This window comes from Anomaloglossus baeobatrachus, chromosome 1 (genome assembly GCF_048569485.1).
Source record: "Anomaloglossus baeobatrachus isolate aAnoBae1 chromosome 1, aAnoBae1.hap1, whole genome shotgun sequence".
Taxonomy (NCBI): domain Eukaryota; kingdom Metazoa; phylum Chordata; class Amphibia; order Anura; family Aromobatidae; genus Anomaloglossus; species Anomaloglossus baeobatrachus.
Genome location: NC_134353.1, coordinates 667,588,242 through 667,607,974, shown reverse-complemented (window position 1 = coordinate 667,607,974; position 19,733 = coordinate 667,588,242). Strand labels below are relative to the sequence as shown.

Below are 19,733 nucleotides of genomic sequence, written 5' to 3'. Positions count from 1 at the left end.
GATGCCTGGGGCAGAGCGGAGGGCGGAGACGGACGGCCGGCGACCAATCGCACTGTAGTTGAGGGCGGGCCTGGGACACTGGAGACAAGGCCCGAGCCGGGGCCTAAATTTTGGGGCTGCCGGCTCGCGGGGAGGTAGAGACCGGCGGTCCTACCTGCAAACAGTGGTGGGGCAGCGGCGATGACCGGAGCGCCCAGAGAGAGCTGTGGGCTTGAGCCGGCGCGCGCCGCCGACTGCTGAGATGTGGCCGGGGCGCAGACTAGGCCGAGACCGGGGCCTCAATTTTGCAGCCGCCTGGGAAGAAGGTAGGAGAAGGTCGGTCCTACCTGATCTCGGTGGTGTTGGTCCAGAAATGGATGCGATGCAGGCAGGGCGCCCTGCCCCTGCCTGTGTGCCGTGCCCCCGTCCAGGGAGACTGCTGGCTCCGGGGGAGCAGCGTGCTGAGGCAGGGAAGTGGGCATCATGATGGGGGAAAGAGCCCCCCCTCAGGAGAAGGCAGCGATGCGGGCCCCATCAGATTTCAGACGCGCTGCTGAGGTCCCATCCCTGCTGTATGCCCCCTGTACGCCCTTTGGGGTGATACCGCAGGGCGAATCAGGGGTGCCCACGACAACCTGCCCACACGAACACCCCCAGGAGTGGTACCATGGGGATGGACGGGGGAGAGGGCCCAAAGTCTGAAACCCCTGCGACCCTGGGGAGTGGTACCCACAGGGCTGCGGAGGATGATGAAGAAAATACCTGCAGAAAACAAGAAGACAGGTATGAGAGCGATGAGCGGCGCCGAAAATAGGGAAAAAAGGCGCAAAAAACAAATGGCTGAGGGAGGCCGAGACGGCCCACATCAGCCTCCTACGACACTAAGCTAAAAACTGATTGAGTCCGCCTCCGGCTCAGGGTGTATGCTGCTGAGGAGGAGCTAACTTTTTCTGTTTACTTAGTGTCAGCCTACTAGTGACAGCAGCATAACCCATGGTCCTGTGTCCCCCAATGAAACGATGGAGAAAAACAAATTTAATTGAGCTTTAATTATACTTCTTAGGTCTAGCGATTTCTTTCCACTTTTGCCCTGTTCAGTGAGCCAAACAGTGAGGTTAGCGACTCGTGTTTTTTACATCAGCAATGCCTCTAAGCTTAGTGATTGGCTGTTGACAACATGATACTGCTACTGTCAAACAGAGCTAGGGGCAATGGTGGATATCTAGTGCTGGGCCCAGTAAACCTCAGTTTGCTTTTTTACGGCAACTGAGCCTAACGGTATACGATTGCTGAATGAGGACAACCACTTTAAGGGTATGTTCACACGTGGCATCCTTTTTTTTTTACCACAAAGATGCAGCGTTTTTGTCCCAAAAAAAAGGCAAAAAAGCATTAAAAACCGCAATGCGGTTTTGACCCATTTTTACCACGTTTTACCCAATGCAATTTTAAGTCAAATCTATTGACTGGAAGGGCTCAAGAATGCTGGAAAAATGCAAAAAGAATTGGCATGCTGCATCTTCAAAAACGCAGCCAAGATGCAGCCAACAAAAGATGCCCAGTGTTGACAGCAAAATCGAAATCTCAAACTTTGCTGGGAGAAGGAAATGTATGCATTTGGTGCATCTTTGTGAGCTCAAAAACGCACCAAAAATGCAGCAAAAGATGCCCTGTGTGAGCTTAGCCTAACAAACTGCCAACACCCAATTCCTTCAAGCGCTCATTCCTATAATGTCGACTTCTTCAAATATTTTATTTATTTTTTTTTTTAGAAAAACAGACTTGACAGTAACCAGGCATTGCAATTTTTTTTTTTTTTTTTTTAGCAGGCAAAACATAAAACCCGTCATTTATACCCAATCTAATTACTAAACAAACAAGCCAAAAGAAAAAGCTTATTTTCCAAATATTCACTTTTTAAATGCATTTTGGGATCAGTCACCTTACAATTAGAGGATGGTAAAGATCTGTGTGCATAACGAGTAATATTGGTAGTACAGTAACATTTCATACACTAGTACAAATAATCCAATCTGAAAAATATTCATTTAACATGTAACAAAATTACATCTGTGAGTTGAAAATACAGTGATTCTTTAGTGGTTGTTATTGAGTTGTTAAAAAAGAATAGTACATGGAAAATGCAAACATGAAGCATGGCTATTGTTTGTGGCAGTGCCCAGGCAGCACCCAGAGTTGTTTTCACCCTAATACACTAAGCCAACTGACAAAGAATGAGGCTTTTAATTGCGTTGCACAAGGTGATCCATATTCCTGAGATTGCATGTGTTAAGGGTGTCCACTATTTATACTACCCCTTCTGAATCTCGTTTCCTCCAAGTAAAATAATAACATTCATAGTCACCTCCGATGCCGCCTCTATTCCATTGATGTCTGCTCAGTTCCAGTAGTGTTCAATATGGCTCTCCTGGAGCTTACATGACACTGTTAGGTCATACGATTCCTGTGGCTAATCACTGCTGGCTTCAATCTCCTCTTCTATGGACGTAACTGACATCTAGAGAAAGTGAGAGCAGCAGCCCTTAATTCCTGCGAATGTCTTGAATTATCTGAAGATGGGGAAAGTGAAGCCAGCACTGATTAACCGCAGGGATCGTGTGAGATAATGTAACACAAGCGTTGGGAGAGCTGGTGCGGACACTGCTGGAACGTTGCTGGCACCAGAGGTGAGTATAAGTAGTATTATTTTACAAGAGGGATACATAGTAATTCTGAAGGTTTTGTCCTAGTAGTGGACAACCCCTTTAATGGTATAAGGAATTAAACAGAATATTGATGCGATTTGTTCTGCTCATTTTTGTTGATCTTGAGACTTGTGGTTCACTGGATGACGTTAAATTAGCACCGACCCATGATTACAATTGTGCATGTTCGGAGGTATTCATAGTAGTCGTCATTACCTCCCTGAATGTGTTTAAGGATTAATCACTGGGGGCATGTGATAAATATACGTTTTCTGAAACAGCAGCTTTTTGTGAACGATTTACTTTAGCTTATGCATTTTGTGAAGAACACATAATAAACCTAAAAGGCGTAAAAGGTGATAAGACTTTTTACAAGAATTACATTATTTAGCATAAAGCACATGGTGTCAGAAACCTGTGACCCTTACGAAATGTTGAGCACAAAGTACAAATACATAAAAGGGTTGTGCAAGTTTAGAAAAACATGTCTGCTTTCTCCAAAAACAGCAGCACACCTGCCTGCACATTGTGTGTTTTACTGCAGCTCATCTCTATTAAAGTAAAGGGGTCTGAGCTGCAATAACATACATATGGCTGGGGCCACACGGGGCACTAGTGCGGTCCCCTCGCATTACACTTGGCTCCCGCTGGCAGTACAGCAGAGCCGAGTGTCATGCTAGTGTCTCTGCGACTGAGGTCTGACCCTGCGAGCAGACCCCAGCTGCGGGGGGCGGGCCGGCTCTGCGGAGGGGCAGGTCAGAGCTGTGGAGGGGAGGGATTTATCTCCCTCTCTCCTCCGTAGCCGGCTATTGCGATTCTCGCTCTGCACGCGCGGTACACCGATGTACCGTGAGTGCAGTGCGATCTTTCTCTCGCCCCATACACTTGAATGGGTGCAAGAGAAAAAGTCTCGCATTACAATCGCAGCATGATGTTTTCTCAGTTCGATTAAGGCTGAGAAAATAATCACTCATGTGCGCTGACACACAGACTAATATTGGTCCAAGTGGAATGCGATGTTATATCGCACTCCACTCGCACCGGTTTTCTTGTCATTTGTCTTAGGCCTAACCTGTAGAAAGGTATGCAGCTGCTTTTGAACCAAATAAAGCAGCCATGTTTTTCTACTTCTAGACAATGCCTTAAAATACATTCTTGAAAGGCACATATTGGCAAAGTTTGGTAGTGGATCTAAAAATCAATCTGGACGGCAAGTCACACAATATCTGTGCCGAGCATAATGTCTTTTGGTGTCTTCTTGTCTTGAGGTCAGCTGGCAGGTGTGTTTTCCATAGTTGATAAAAGTCTTGTCAGCTGGGCACGCTGTGCAGGTGTAATCTGCTGCGTCATATGCACAATGCAGTCCATTGTAATTTCTGGATTAGCTAAAACCAGACTGTAGAAGGTAAAAGACAGACAACTGTTTACACCATATTTTGGGAAAAATAAATCTAAGCTACTGGTACACAACTGTCATAAAGATTTTAATAACCAAAGTTACTATTTATCATATGTACTATATACTTTTTAAATATAATGTCACTAATATAATGAACTCATTCTCACCCTCTGATATGCTTCAAGGCAAAATCCCTCTTTAGATATTTGATGTTCTCACGGATAGCAGACCTTGCACCATCTTCCTCTTGAAGATGTTTCTCCAGCCACTCCACTACCACTTGGTTATTGTCCCACAAATATGCCTTCAAAGTATTAAAAAAAAAAAAAATGTATTAACTCATTTAGATCATACTTTCTATCTGAAAATTCATGATATTCTTGTGATCTCATGGTGATCCCCTGCTGTTCTCTCAAGGGGCTAACCATCTTGGTCACCAGACCTTATTGTATGAAGAAATTACATAGGTTGTACCACACAAGGGGTAGAGAACAATTTCCTATGACAGCTACTGATGATGACTAGACAGCGCCTTCCTCAGAGTTAGAGTGATGGAGATCACAGTTCAGCTTCCTGCCAATATACGTATAACTTATTTAGGAGACTGTAGACAGATGGATAATAACAGCAGGCAACGATGGTACAGCAGTAGCTGTTCGGCTGGGGCCACATGGGAATTACTGCGATCCCCTCGCATGACACTCGGGTCACACTGGCAGTACAGCAGAGCCAAGTGTCATGCGAATGTCCCTGCGACTGAGGTCCGATCGTGCGAATGAACCTCAGCTGCGGGGGAAAGGCCGGCACTGAGGAGGGGCGGGCCGATGCTGCGGAGGGCGGTGGTCGACACTGAGGAGGGAAGGGAGGGATTTATCTCCCTCTCTCCTCCGTAGCCGGCTATTGCCATTCTCGTCCTGCACTCGCGGTACACCGTTGTACAGCGAGTGAAGTGCGATTTTTCTCTCGCCCCATAGACTTTAATGGGTGCGAGAGAAACAAGGATCGCATTACAAACACAGCATGCTGCGATTGTTTTCTCGGTCCGATTAGGGCTGAGAAAATAATCACTCATGGAAGCTGGCACAGAGGCTAATATTGGTCCGAGTGCAATGCGATTTTTTATTGCACTCCACTCGCGCCAATTTTCATGCCGTGTGGCTTAGGCCTTCATGTGACACTGTTTTGATTAACAATCTGATAAATAGAACAGCATAAAGGAATAAAAAAAAAATTGGTAAATCAAAATTGAGTCAAAAAGAGAAGCAAAAGGGATCCTGAACTTCATGGATTTAAATTTAACATGTGAAAGTGTGACAGACAGAAAGGTGGGGTGCACATTGCTTTTCTGGATACATTATTTCATGAATGTTGCACAGTTAAGGGGGCTTTACACGCTACGATATCGTTAATGTTTGGTCGCCGGGGTCAAGTTGTTAGTGACGCACATCCGGCGTCATTAACGATATCGCAGCGTGTAATACCTGCGACCTTAGGCGACCTCAAAAATGGTGAAAATCGTTCACCATGGAGAGGTCGTCCCAAAGTCAAAAATCGGTAAGGGTTGTTTAGCGTTGTGGTTCATCGCTCATGCGGCAGCACACATCGCTATGTGTGACACCGCATGAGCGAGGAACGTCTCCTTACCTGCCGCCGGTCGCAATGAGGAAGGAAGGAGGTGGGCGGGATGTTACGTCCTGCTCATCTCCGCCCCTCTGCTTTGATTGGCCGGCCGCTTAGTGACGTTGCGGTGACGTCGTTGTGATGCCGAACGTCCCTCCCCCTTGAAGGAGGGATTGTTCGGCAGTCACAGCGACGCCGCCGACCAGGTAAGTATGTGTGACGCTGCGTAGCGATAATGTTCGCTACGGCAGCGATCACAAACAATCGCATGCGCGACGGGGGCGGCTACTTACACGGTCGCTATCGCTAGAAATTGCTAGCGATATCGCTACCGTGTAAAGCCTCCTTTATATATTGCATGTTTGTATCTTTGAATGTATAACCTGAATTTATTATGGGAGAGGCGATACTGGGGGTATGTACAGTTTTGTTATGCCTTTATGGTAAAAATTCCCCTCAAAAATGATAAGTGGGGGTGCTGCGATGGAAATAAAAATTTGCTGGACAATTCCTCTAAAATGATTGTCCGGGACCAAATATCATATTTCACATTCTCCACCTTTTAAAGTGAAGCAGTTTTCTAACGTGCTGTAATTAACAGTTCCCTATCATTCTGTAGATAGAAAAACTTCTGTTTTATTTTTAGTATACCATGACAATCTGTTTAATACTCCCAGCATTTATAGGGTGTCTAAAATAGAGTGTCATCAGTGATGCCCGGACTGGGAATGGAAATTTCTCGCTTGCTCTCCCCCTAAAATGGATTGTCATCAATCACACTTACTGTGCCTGCAGTTACTTCCACTGAGCATGCACAGGATGTGTAGTTTGACTCTCTGGGAGCTTGGATGTGAGCAGGAGCACATCGCCACATACTCCAATCTGCTATCCCAATAGCTCTATGAAAATGTCAATTTAGTGTTGAACTGCATTGCTCATTTTATGGACTCAAATAAAACATTGTTTCTTCAAGTGGTCTGCCATGTTGTTGTTTGTGACCAAAGTGTTATCACTGCATCTCCTGAAGAGTTTTGGCATGTTACCGTAATCCTTTTGGTACTGTAGATGAGATTATTCTATATCTTCCTTGAGGATGATTCGATACTTGGGATTGGGCATCAGTATACACATCGGGCCTTCACTGCTTTGACACATGTGTATGGCAGTTTGCTCACAACACCAAAAGGCAAGAGATTTTAATTGTGCGTTCCTAAATTATGCAATCCCTAAAGTAGTACACCAGGAAACGTTGATTTGGATTGTTTTGTTTCAGTCACAGAGAGGGAGAGAATATGGGGCAGGAACACTTCTGAGAGATGGATTTGTTATCAGAGATCACGGTCTTTGGTAACATAGTAATTTCCCAGAGTATTACTGGATAAGAATGGTGGAGAAAGCAAAGTGTCTGATCACTGTTTGGAGATCACAACACAGAGATGGAGGACAGGGGTGATGCTTGCAAGAGGATTTGTTATCACAGGCAGCAATCTCTAAGCAGAGAGTAGGACCTCTTTCCCTAGTCCAGGGACACTGTTTTGAGATGAATGCTATCAGAAACAGTGGTTGTGGTTGGGATTGAGTGCCTGAAATATTGCAGAACAGCACAGAAGGAGAGATGTAAAGTAGCACAGTGGTATTGGAGGAGCCAGGATGGTGATCAGAAATCAGAAAGACAGTGGGAGTGGAGGGAGGAGGATTGGAGATCGACAAGCTAAGAAGTCCTGTGCTTTGTGGGAAATGTAGTAGGTTGAAAGTTAAACAGACCTGCATCCAAAAGAAAAGAGGAAAGGGAGCTATAAACAGTGAACTGGGGGAACATACTTCCATCACATATAGATGTAATAGCGCATTTTAAAAATTGCGCTTCAGTGTCAGAGAAACCCTTTAAGGCCCTGTGCGCATGATGTGGTTTTTTTCACCAACCGGTTTTGCTGCATGTTTTCTGCAGCAAAAAGAATTGCATGTCACTTCTTTTCCGCAGGTACCTTAGGTTTTGGCCATAGATAATGGTCAAAAATCGCAGGGAACAACCCGCGGAAAAACTGTAGCAATACTGCGGTAAAACCACAGCAAACCGCGGTAAAATCGCATGCGGTTTTCGGGTGCGGTTTGCTGCGTTTTTTTACCGCAGGTGCGGTAATCTTTCAGAGGGTCCAGAATTTTCTTAAGAAAATTACATTTTCTAGTGCGCACAGGGCCTAATGATGTTAACTGAACTCCCAAAAATTACAGATGGATATCAAAGTGTAGACTGGAGGAAAGACGGGTTTAAAAACCGCGCTAGGAAACCACGAGCAAGGATGTAAATGAATATTTTTCTTTTATTTAGATAATTCCAACGCGTTTCGGAGACCCATCTGTCTCCTTCCTCAGGGAAAAAGAATCTCAATTTTCTTTTTCCCTGAGGAAGGAAACAGATGGGTCTCCGAAACGCGTTGGAATTATCTAAATAAAAGAAAAATATTCATTTACATCCTTGCTCGTGGTTTCCTAGCGCGTTTTTTAAACCCGTTTTTCCTCCAGTCTACACTTTGATATCCTTTGCTCAGACACGGGGCCGCTGCTGAACCACTAAAGCACTCATCCACGTTCTCTAAGGGGTTGTGACTGGCACAACCCAGCCAGGTGAGTGTGTTTTAACCCTTTTTCCCTCTGCCCTGTAAATCGGTAAGACCCTATTGCGCCTTTTCTCTCCTACTACAGCTTCTCTTAAAAATTACAGATAAAACATTTATGCACATTTTACAAAGATAATTTGTTTTCAAAATCTATTTTCATAACTTCTGTAAAAAAAAAAAAAATAAAAAAAAAAATTAAATAAATACTGATTCCCTGCCATTGTTTTTTATTTTTGTGGTCATACTTCAGAAAAGATGATCCCTCAGCACTGCATAGAAGCCAGCCTTAATCCGCTTACCCTGTGCACCTTCTTCCCACTGTGGCCTGTTTGTGACTGATGTTTTGAATTCATAAGGCTGTGCTCATGGGGAAAAAATCATTGCAAGAATATCAAAGTTTACTATGCCAGGGAAAATAGTGGTCACTGTAATGAGGTCAAAATAAAGATAGCCAAACAGAGAATTATTGTGACAAACATTTTGGTAAGGGTGACCAATAATGATATATTATTGATCTAGAAATACATTTAAAAAACATGATTACCCCTACGACATTTAGTTTTAAAGTAAGGCACCTTGACAGCTCCTTCTGTCTCCATAAACCAGCGGCGAAGCATGGACTGGATGTGTATGTCACTGAGCTCACTATTGGCATGAAGGATCTCCCTCTTAACCACTTCCTCCAGGAGAAGACGTCGCAGTCTCCAGTACAAGAAAGTCCTTGCCTCCTTCCACTCCAAAATATCCTAATGTTCAAAAGACAAATATTTGAAATCTGACCGATTCTATCACAGATGCTCAATGCTAGGTACGAGCTTTCAACTGGTCACACAACATCAAACGGTAGAAGTGTGCATGTAACAAAATAGAGATGTAGCAATTAGTAAATAAACAGACATCAATATAAACCAAATCAGTAAATCTAATTGCTCTAATGTTGTGGCGCCACTAAAAAGTTGAATTAGGTTTTAAAAAAAATCAGTTTTTCCTAGATAAAGTAAAAAAAAAAAAAGACAACCACCAATAACTATGGCAGTAAATCTTTCATGTATGGCTGTAGAATTACACCTAACTAAAGTTAGAAATGTTCTCAACTTCTGCCAGAATAAAGGTATTGAAACGATAGCACAGTTGTTTATGGAGGGACAATTCAATACTTCGAAATGCTTAGGTAAGAATATAATCTGCCTAAAAAGAGGATTTCGGGTACTCATCGCAAAATCTCTTTTTTTGGAGCCTTCATTTGGGGACACAGGTAACAATGGGAGTATGCTGCTGTGGCTAGGAAGCTAACACTAGGAAAAAACAGGTAGCTGCTCCTCAGTAGGGTACAGCCAACAAGTGGCACAAAGCTATTCAGTTAGTGAGAAAACAGCAGGAGAAGCAACAATAAAACAAAACAATCTAAACATTCTTAACAAAGGTACAAACAAGGGATGGTGCTGTATCCCCCAATGAAGGCTCTGAGAATGAGATTTTATGGTGAGTACCCAAAATCCTCTTTTCTCTATTGCTTCATTGTGGAACAGAGGCAACCATGGGATGTCCAAAAGCAGTCCGAAGGGAGGGAACAAAAGAACATGCCCAGATCAGGTCGGGTGACGGAACTGCTGCTTGTCGAACATCTCCCACATAAGCCGAGCCAAGTAGGTATGCACCCTGTAGAATCTGGAAAAGGCATGAGGCGAAGACCAGGTAGCGGCCTTGCAGATATGGGTTTAGAAGCCTGGCGGGGAATTGTCCAGGAAGTCCCCACCACAAGAGTGGAGTGAGCCATCACTCCAGGTGAGGGTGGTCTATTCTTGACTCAATATGCTTCTAAAATGGCAGAGCGGATCCAGCAAGCAGTGGCGAACCTGGAATCAGGAAGTCCCTTGCAACAACCCTCGTGAATCACAAACAAGGAATCAAGAACATCTGATGAAGTTGCTCTTGAAAGGTACAGATGTAAGGCCCTGACAAGATCCAGCTTGTGTAGGGACTGTTTCAGAGCATGTGATGGGAACAGACAGAAAGATGAAAGGACAATGTCCTCGATGAGGTGGAATGGAGAAACCAACATTGGGAGGAAGGAACTGGTCGTAGGACCATCTTGTCCTGGTGGAGTTAAAGAAAAGGATTGCGGCATGAAAGAGCCGCTAATTCTGAGACCCGCCTGATAGAGGTGATCGCAACCAGGAACAAAACTTTCCAGAAAAGAAAAGAAAAAGTGAATTCTTGAATAGGCTCAAAGCCTAACGAACACTCAAGACTAGGTTAAGGTCTCACAGGGTGACGATATGGACGAACCAAGCGGGCCACTCCCTGTAGAAAGGTCTTAACCAGAGGACGAGGGTTAAGTTCTGTTGGAAGAGCATAGAGAGTGCAGAAACCTGACCTATGAGAGTACTGAGAGACAACCCGAACTCTAGGCCCTACTGTAGAAAGACCAAGAGAGCAGGTTGAGAAAAAGTCATGGGGACTGTGACTGTCCTAACACCGGCCAAAAGAAAGCTTTCCATGTACGATTATAAATGTGAGAGAACGAATGCTTTCTGGCCTTGATCATGGTCTGGTTGATATTACTAGAAAACATTGTTTGACCCAAGAGAGAATCGGAGATACTTTCGAGATGATGGACTTGCTCAGTGTTCCACCCTGATGGTAGTGTATGCCACTACCGTGGTATTGTTGGATTGAATAACTAGCTAACAAGTCCAGCCAGTGGAGGAGAGCGAGGTAGATGGCAAAACTTGGCAAGATATTGGTGGGAAGAGAGGTCTCAAACACCACAATTCCAAACTACCTTAAAAACAATTACTTTAATAAACATTTATGCCACAAACATAGTACATATAATAAAGAATTAATTTTCTGTGCAATGATGGAGAGAAAGGTAGGAAAATTCATATACACCCTACTCTCTCCCTTCCTAAGAAACGGGGGTCGGCGTCCTAATCACAATTGACGCCCCCATTCGGCGTCAATTAATACCTATGTTGTCCCTTCTCTGTCATTTGATCCCAGTGCTCCTATTTGGTAGTGGGTAAAGGTGTATCACCAAAAAAGGAGAGCCCACAGGAGATAGCGCACACATTATCTTCTGTGGGCTCTCCTTTTTTGGTGATACACCTTTATCCACTACCAAATAGGAGCACTGGGATCAAAAGAAAAAAAAACAGCCTGGACAGAGCCTACCTTGTCCAGGGAAGATGTTCTGTTCTGTGCAGGTAATACGTGGATCAGGGTGGAACTGTGGGAGGAGCTGCAATAACCGCATTGTTGGCGGGGAAAATGGTACCATTGAGAGAAGGGGATGGAGCCGAAGAGGGCGTGCTGAAAACCCAAGCTGAAGAAGTCAATAAGGGGCGCTCCTATAGGAGAAAAAAAAAGGAGTGGAAAATAGAGTGCAGAGAGGGAACGTGTAAGACGAAAAAGGCCTTAGATAAGCTGGGAACTAAATTTAGAAAGGAACCACTGGGAGGACCAGAGCCGGGGGAAGAATGAGCGAGTCCTCACTCCCGATGGCTCTGGACGAGAGCACCCCCTGAGGCGTTCCTGTCCTGGAGCCCCTGCTGCCATGAAGACAAACTGTGGAGGGAAGTGATACCCGAGCTGGATGCATCGCGACTTCTTCTTCACAGCCCAGAAGAGGGCATCAGGGGAACCGGTGAGGGGACTGGTAAAAAAGAGAATTTTGTTTACTTACCGTAAATTCTTTTTCTTATAGTTCCGTATTGGGAGACCCAGACCTTGGGTGTTTAGCTTCTGCCTCCGGAGGACACACAAAGTACTACACTTGAAAGTGTAGCTCCTCCCTCTGAGCTTATACACCCCCTGGTGAGCCAGTCCCAGCCAGTTTAGTGCAAAAGCTGAAGGAGAATAGCCACCCACAAGTAGAACAGAGCAAGAGCCGGAACAACCGGAGACTCTGTCCACGACAACAGCCGGTGATAAGACGCGGAACAAGAAATTGCCAACAGGCAACAGGGAGGGTGCTGGGTCTCCCAATACGGAACTATAAGAAAAAGAATTTATGGTAAGTAAACAAAATTCTCTTTTTCTTTATCGTTCCTTTGGGAGACCCAGACCTTGGGACGTTCCAAAGCAGTCCCTGGGTGGGAAATAAACAGAAAAACTAAGAAGTAGGCAGAACCTAACTTCACAAATGGGCGACAGCCGCCTGAAGGATGCGTCTGCCCAAGCTCGCATCTGCCGAAGCATGAGCATGCACTTGGTAGTGCTTCGAGAAGGTATGCAGGCTAGTCCAAGTGGCAGCCTGACAGACTTGTTGAGTCGTAGCCTGGTGCCTAAAAGCCCAAGAGGCACCGACAGCTCTGGTCGAGTGTGCCTTGATCCCCGGCGGGGGAGGCACCTGAGTACTCTGGTAGGCGTCCGAAATGGTCGATCTAATCCAACGGGCTAAGGTCGGCTTAGAAGCAGGGAGGCCCTTGCGCCGACCTGTGGTTAGCACAAAAAGAGAGGTGCACCTCCTGAGCGCAGCGGTGCGAGACACATAGATCCGGAGAGCACGCACCAGATCTAGAGTATGCAGCGCTTTTTCAAAGCGATGAACAGGGGCCGGTAAGAAGGAAGGTAAGGTAATGTCCTGGTTAAGGTGGAAGGGAGAGACCACCTTAGGAAGAAAGTCCGGAGTCGGACGGAGAACCACCTTGTCTTGATGAAAAACTAAAAAAGGTGACTCCGAGGAGAGCGCAGCCAAATCAGAGACTCTCCTGAGAGAAGTTATGGCAACCAGAAAGGCCACTTTCTGAGAAAGACGATACAAAGAAACCTCCCTAAGAGGCTCAAAAGGGAGTGTCTGCAATACCGTGAGGACCAAGTTAACGTCCCAGGGATCCAAGGGCCGCCGATAAGGCGGAATGATGTGAGACGCGCCTTGCATGAAGGTGCGGACCTGAGCCAGCCGAGCGAGACGCCGCTGGAACAGAACTGACAGAGCTGAGACTTGTCCCTTGAAAGAGTTGAGGGACAGTCCTAGCTGCAGACTGGACTGTAGAAAAGACAGAAGGGTCGGCAAAGAGAATGGCCAAGGAGGATGGCCGGTAGAGCGACACCAGGACAGGAAAATTTTCCAAGTCCTGTGATAGATCTTAGCGGAGGAAGACTTACGGGCCCGAGTCATAGTGGAGATGACTTCAGGAGGAATACCAGAAGCCGTCAAAATCCAGGACTCAAGAGCCACGCCGTCAATTTGAGAGCCGCAGAATTCGGGCGGAAAAACGGACCTTGCAAGAGTAGGTCTGGACGGTCCGGGAGATGCCACGGCATCTCTACGGACAGTTGGAGCAGGTCCGGATACCAAGCTCGCCTGGACCAGTCCGGTGAAATGAGGATGACTCGACGGCCCTCCATTCTGATCTTGCGCAGGACTCTGGGCAAGAGAGCTAGAGGGGGAAACACGTAGGACAGACGAAACTGGGACCAGTCTTGAACCAGAGCGTCCGCGGCGAAGGCCTGAGGATCGTGGGAGCGAGCCACGTAAACAGGAACTTTGTTGTTGTGACGGGATGCCATTAGGTCCACGTCCGGAGTGCCCCATTTGCGGCAGATTGACTGAAACACTGCCGGGTGCAGGGACCACTCGCCATCGTCCACGCTTTGACGGCTGAGATAATCTGCCTCCCAGTTCTCCACGCCTGGGATGTGGACTGCGGATATGGTGGACTTTGAGTCCTCCGCCCATTGAAGGATGCGTTGTACCTCCATCATTGCCAGGCGGCTGCGTGTCCCGCCTTGGTGATTGATGTAGGCAACCGCTGTCGCGTTGTCTGACTGGACTCGAATGTGCCTGCCCGCCAACAGGTGGTGAAAAGCTAGGAGAGCTAGAAGCACGGCTCTGGTTTCCAGCACATTGATTGAAAGAGCTGACTCGGACGGAGTCCAAGTGCCCTGCGCTCTGTGGTGGAGACATACCGCTCCCCAGCCGCATAGACTGGCATCCGTGGTGAGAATCACCCAGGACGGGGCCAGGAAGGAGCGCCCTTGGGACAGGGAGAGGGGTCGAAGCCACCACTGAAGAGAGCTCCTGGTCCGTGGCGACAGAGCCACTAACCTGTGTAAGGAGGAAGGCCGCTTGTCCCAACAGCGGAGAATGTCCAGCTGCAGGGGGCGCAGATGGAACTGGGCAAAGGGAACAGCCTCCATGGACGCCACCATTTGACCCAGCACCTGCATCAGACGCCTGAGGGTATAACGGCGGGGCCTCAGCAGAGAGCGCACCGCTAGCTGGAGTGACTGTTGTTTGATTAAGGGCAACTTCACAAGTCCCGGCAAAGTCTCGAACTGCATCCCTAGGTACGTGAGACTCTGGGTCGGAGTCAGAGTGGATTTGGGAAGATTGACAAGCCACCCGAATTAGGCTAGAGTGGCAAGAGTGGGCGAGACACTCCGCTGACAGTCTGCGCTGGATGGAGCCTTGACTAGAAGGTCGTCCAGGTAAGGGAGCACTGCCAACCCCTGGAGGTGCAGAACCGCAATCACTGCTGCCATGACCTTGGTGAATAACCGAGGGGCCGTGGCTAACCCGAAGGGGAGAGCCACGAATTGGAAATGATCCTCTCCTATTGCAAAACGTAACCAACGCTGGTGTGAAACTGCAATTGGCACATGTAGATAGGCATCTCTGATGTCGATGGACGCTAGGAAATCCCCTTGGGTCATTGAGGCAATGACTGATCGCAGAGACTCCATGCGAAAATGCCACACCCGAACATGCTTGTTGAGAAGCTTGAGATCCAGGATGGGCCGGAAGGTACCGTCCTTTTTGGGAACTAGGAAGAGGTTTGAGTAAAAACCTCTGAACCGTTCCCGAGCGGGAACTGGTACAATCACTCCGTTTGCCTGCAAGGATGCCACGGCCTGTGAGAAGGTGGCGGCCTTGGAGCGGGGGGAAGTTGAGAGAAAAAATCTGTTTGGCGGGCTGGAAGAGAATTCTATCCTGTAGCCGTGAGATATGATATCTCTCACCCACTGATCGGAGACTTGTTTTAACCAAGCGTCGCCAAAGTGGGAGAGCCTGCCACCGACTAAGGACGTTGCTGGAGCGGGCAGAGAGTCACGAGGAGGCTGCCTTAGTGGCAGAACCTCCTGCGGTCTTCTGCGGACGCGCTTTTGGGCGCCAGTTGGATTTCTGGTCCTTAGCTGAGTTAGCGGACGAGGTGGAGGGCTTAGAGGACGACCAGTTGGAGGAACGAAAGGAACGAAACCTCGACTGATTCCTACCCTGGGCGGGTTTCCTGGTCTTGGTTTGTGGCATGGAAGTACTCTTCCCGCCAATAGCTTCCTTAATAATTTCATCCAGCTGTTCACCGAACAGCCGGGAACCAGCAAAAGGGAGCCCAGCAAGGAACTTCTTTGAAGAAGCATCTGCCTTCCACTCTCGAAGCCACAAGATCCTGCGGATAACGAGGGAATTAGCCGAAGCCACCGCAGTGCGGTGAGAAGCCTCTAGCATGGCAGACATGGCATAAGATGAAAAAGCTGAAGCTTGAGAAGTTAAGGCAACCATCTCAGGCATAGATTCCTTGGTGAGGGAATGCATCTCCTCTAGAGAAGCAGAGATGGCTTTGAGAGCCCACACTGCTGCAAAAGTCGGGGAAAACGCGGCCCCCGCCGCTTCATACACAGATTTGGCCAGAAGGTCAATCTGACGGTCAGTGGAATCCTTAAGAGAGGTGCCGTCAGCCACCGACACAACGGTCCTGGCTGAGAGCCTAGACACCGGGGGGGTCTACCTTTGGGGAGTGAGACCACTCCTTGACCACCTCAGGTGGAAAGGGAAAACGGTCATCAGAACCACGCTTTGGGAAGAGTTTGTCAGGACAGGCCCTGGGTTTGGTCACAGCGGTCTGAAAACTGGAGTGGTTAAAGAACACACTCTTTACTCTCTTAGGCGAGGTAAACTTGTGCTTTTCTGCCAGAGAGGGTTGCTCCTCTGATACTGGCGGATTGAGATCCAGTACAGAATTAATAGAAGCAATCAAGTCACTAAGATCTGAGTCACCCTCGGAAAGATCGATGGGGTACATGGAGTTAGCCTCCGAGCCCCCCGTAAGGGCATCCTCCTCATCTTGCGAGTCAGCTCTTGAATCAGAGCCGCGGGAGGAGGAGGGGGAGGAAACCCTGCGCCTTCTTTTAGGAGGACAGGGTCTGGGACCTGATGATGAATCCTCTGTGAGCTCCGATGGACGGAGGTCAGAGGATAGGGATCCTATCCCCAGGCTGTGGCACCGCCAAGTTAGAGCAGACATCACAATGTGGATAGGTGCTCGGCTCAGGCAGCAGGAGCTTACATGCAGCGCATGCAGTAGAAAGCTTTGGAGCCTTGCTCCTCATGTGAGACATTCTGCTGGAGTGGGGGCTCTGCAAGAGAATGAACCCCAGGGAGAATATACAGAGGTCCACAACCAGAGACCGGCTGTGGCTTACCAGACCGCTGGAAGCGGTGTTGTGTGCCCTCCAGATCCCGAAGCCCGGACCCCTAATGCACCGCACCTCAGCAGGGATGCAGAGTGCAGAAAGGCCCAGCGCAGAGTGAACTCTGCCTAAGAAAATGGCCGCCGGAGCGAAGAGAGGGGGCGGGACTTGTGAGTGCTCCCGTAGGAGAGCGGGAACTGGAGGGCCATAGAGACCTGCAGGGGAGGAGACACGCCCCAGCAGTGGGGAGTGTCCCTCCCCTGTGCAGGACGGCCGCCGGGAGGAGCCGTGCCTGTCCCTCTGCATGAGTGACATGCGAGGGTAGTTAACAGAAACTAGGCCTCCGGCAAAGCCGGGGCCTAAATTTAAGCGGCGAGGCCGACGCGCAGGCACCATCGGCGCGGTTCTCGGGCGAAGGCTAGAGAACCCGCCGGAAATGCCAAATTAAATACATTCAGCATACTCTCCCCATACAATAAAGAACAGGGACCCCCAACACATAAACGTCTCAGGTACTTAGCTGCTGAGACGCAGGGCCAGGTCCCTGGGGATGAGTGCTCCGGTCCAGCAGAATCCTCAAGGGGCTGTGGATGGAGACCGGTCTCCTGCCAGGCATGGAGACCGTGCTGGCTCCCACTTAGAGCCAGAGCCCAGGAGGGATGGTGAAGGAGCACGGCATGTAAGGCCTTGGAAATCAACCTTACAACACCGCCGACACAGTGGGGTGAGAAGGGACATGCCGGGGGTCCAGACGTGGACCCGCACTTCTTCAATCTCTTCCAAAGAAAAAAATCATGAGAATGCATGTGTGGATGTATGCCTCCTGAACACAAAGCGATAAACTGGCTGGGACTGTCTCACCAGGGGGTGTATAAGCTCAGAGGGAGGAGCTACACTTTTAAGTGTAGTACTTTGTGTGTCCTCCGGAGGCAGAAGCTAAACACCCATGGTATGGGTCGCCCAAAGGAACGATAAAGAAACAGGTACTTCCTTTCATCGCCGTTATGGTCCTGGACAGCATAGAAGGTGTCATCAGATGCCCCAGAGGGAGGGGGGGAGGGATGGTTCACTAGGAAAATGACCACCTTCCACTTGGCAACATCTCAGTGGATGATAGGGCTGGGAGAGAGTGGCAAGGACTGTCCATAATGGCCGCCCCGGGACACTCTTGTTAACCAGAGAAGGTACGTTGTGGATTAGACCACAATGTTCTCTCGATCTCTTAGGTGAGAAGACAGGTTGAACAGGTCTGGGAACAGACAACCTATGTCTGCCTCCTAATGACACTAAGCTAAAACTGATTAGCTTTGCTCTAGATGGTGGGTGTAGCCTGCTGAGGAGGAGATGACTTTGTTTGAATAGTGTCAGCCTCCTAGTGACAGCAGCAAACACCCATGGTTACCTGTTTACCCCAATGAAGTGATGGATAACGTAGCTTTTATCAGTATATTCCTTTGAGACGAGTGCTTGATACAAGATAGGATTCATTGGGACAGTACTATGACAACTGACTTGTGTGTAACCATGGTTATAATTAAAGATAGTAGAAAAGGAGTACATTTTTCATGGATACATGGCAAAGAGATTTAGGTGTTCTAAGTGATGATGATATGTGGGAAAAGATATTTGAGGGGAAGCCAGAATGTATCTCTTAGTGAGGCGCATAGATATTCTAAACTATATCTAATTCAGACGGTCTTCAAAACTCGCCTATTCCTTTTCAAGTAGGGGTATAAATAAGACCAACAGCGCTGGAAGTATGGTATGTCATATGATGATTTTATAAGGTAATATGCAACTGTAGTCGCCTCTGTTGATATTGGGGAGAAATACTGTATTTGAGGGTCAGATAATTCTGCTTGGCTGTATGGCTGAAACTCTGATGATGGAGAGCCAACAGCCAGCTATCACACGTATCAAGCCCAAAAACTCATGGCCTCAATGTGGAAAAACCTTGTATAGGGAAATTGGTAGTAAAGGTAAATAGTAATTTAAGACTTGAGAAACATGTACCAAAAAAGGGTATTCCTCAAAATTTTGAAAACTTATCAGCTCTGTGACTGGATACTCCAAAATTAGCTTTTTGACTTTAACTTGATCCAGATTGATTTCTTATTGGAACTTTTTAGCTAAAGGGGAGTGCATTTGTGTGTAGAGGTTCTCCTGCTTTCCAAAGAATAGATTGGTTAAACAGATCGTATTTATGGGGTTTGATGATGTCCTCTCAGAATGAAACCACAGATTAAGGAACTTTTCTATTATAATTATCTATCAATAAGGTTTCCACCTGCTTTCAATGGATGTATAGTAATTGGATGGCCAGTACTCGTTTTCAATGGCTGCATACTTTACTATAACTGCATTCATTTTGACGATGAGAGGGTAGAAAGGGGCTATGCTGGGTCTTCCTAATTTCATCACACTATTTAAATTATTTAATAAAAATGTATCTGATTAAAAATGGTCTTAACTGTAATGACGCCTTTCTCCTGCATTCTCCCAGGAGTATCATGCAAATCTGCAAACTTCACAGCAATCTGGTGATAAATGGGAAGTAACTGTTCCTCTCTCGCCTTCAGCTTTTTTTCTAAGCTCTTACGCTCCAACTCTGAGAGCTCAGGAGTGCCTAGAAGAAGTTACAAACAAAGAAGGGAATTTTGTTTACTTACCGTAAATTCCTTTTCTTCTAGCTCCAATTGGGAGACCCAGACAGTGGGTGTATAGCTACTGCCTCTGGAGGCCGCACAAAGAACTACACTTAAAAGTGTAAGGCCCCTCCCCTTCTGGCTATACACCCTCCCGTAGGAGTACGGATTCCTCAGTTTTAGTACCAAAGCAAGAAGGAGGAAAGCCAATAACAGTTTCAAAAACAAATTCAATCCGATAACAAGATCGGAGAACTTAAGAAACAACATGAACAACATGTGCACCCGAAAAACGAAACCCTAAGAACAAATAGGGCGGGTGCTGGGTCTCCCAATTGGAGCTAGAAGA

The 19,733-nt window shown here is 47.3% G+C and overlaps 1 protein-coding gene across 3 annotated transcripts in view; it reads right to left on the bottom strand.

Moving 5' to 3' along the window:
* Positions 1 to 993: 993 nt before the first annotated feature.
* ACACB (acetyl-CoA carboxylase beta) overlaps positions 994 to 19,733 on the bottom strand; it is a 352,023-nt gene continuing 333,283 nt past the window's right edge. For all 3 annotated transcript variants that reach the window (XM_075320034.1, XM_075320035.1, XM_075320036.1), the window contains 4 exons: positions 19,211 to 19,365; positions 8,897 to 9,067; positions 4,251 to 4,387; positions 994 to 4,080 (listed from right to left, as the gene is read on the bottom strand). In XM_075320034.1, coding sequence (XP_075176149.1) covers positions 3,954 to 4,080; positions 4,251 to 4,387; positions 8,897 to 9,067; positions 19,211 to 19,365 — 590 coding nt within the window. In that variant the 3' untranslated portion in view covers positions 994 to 3,953. The remainder of the gene's footprint in view (positions 4,081 to 4,250; positions 4,388 to 8,896; positions 9,068 to 19,210; positions 19,366 to 19,733) is intronic.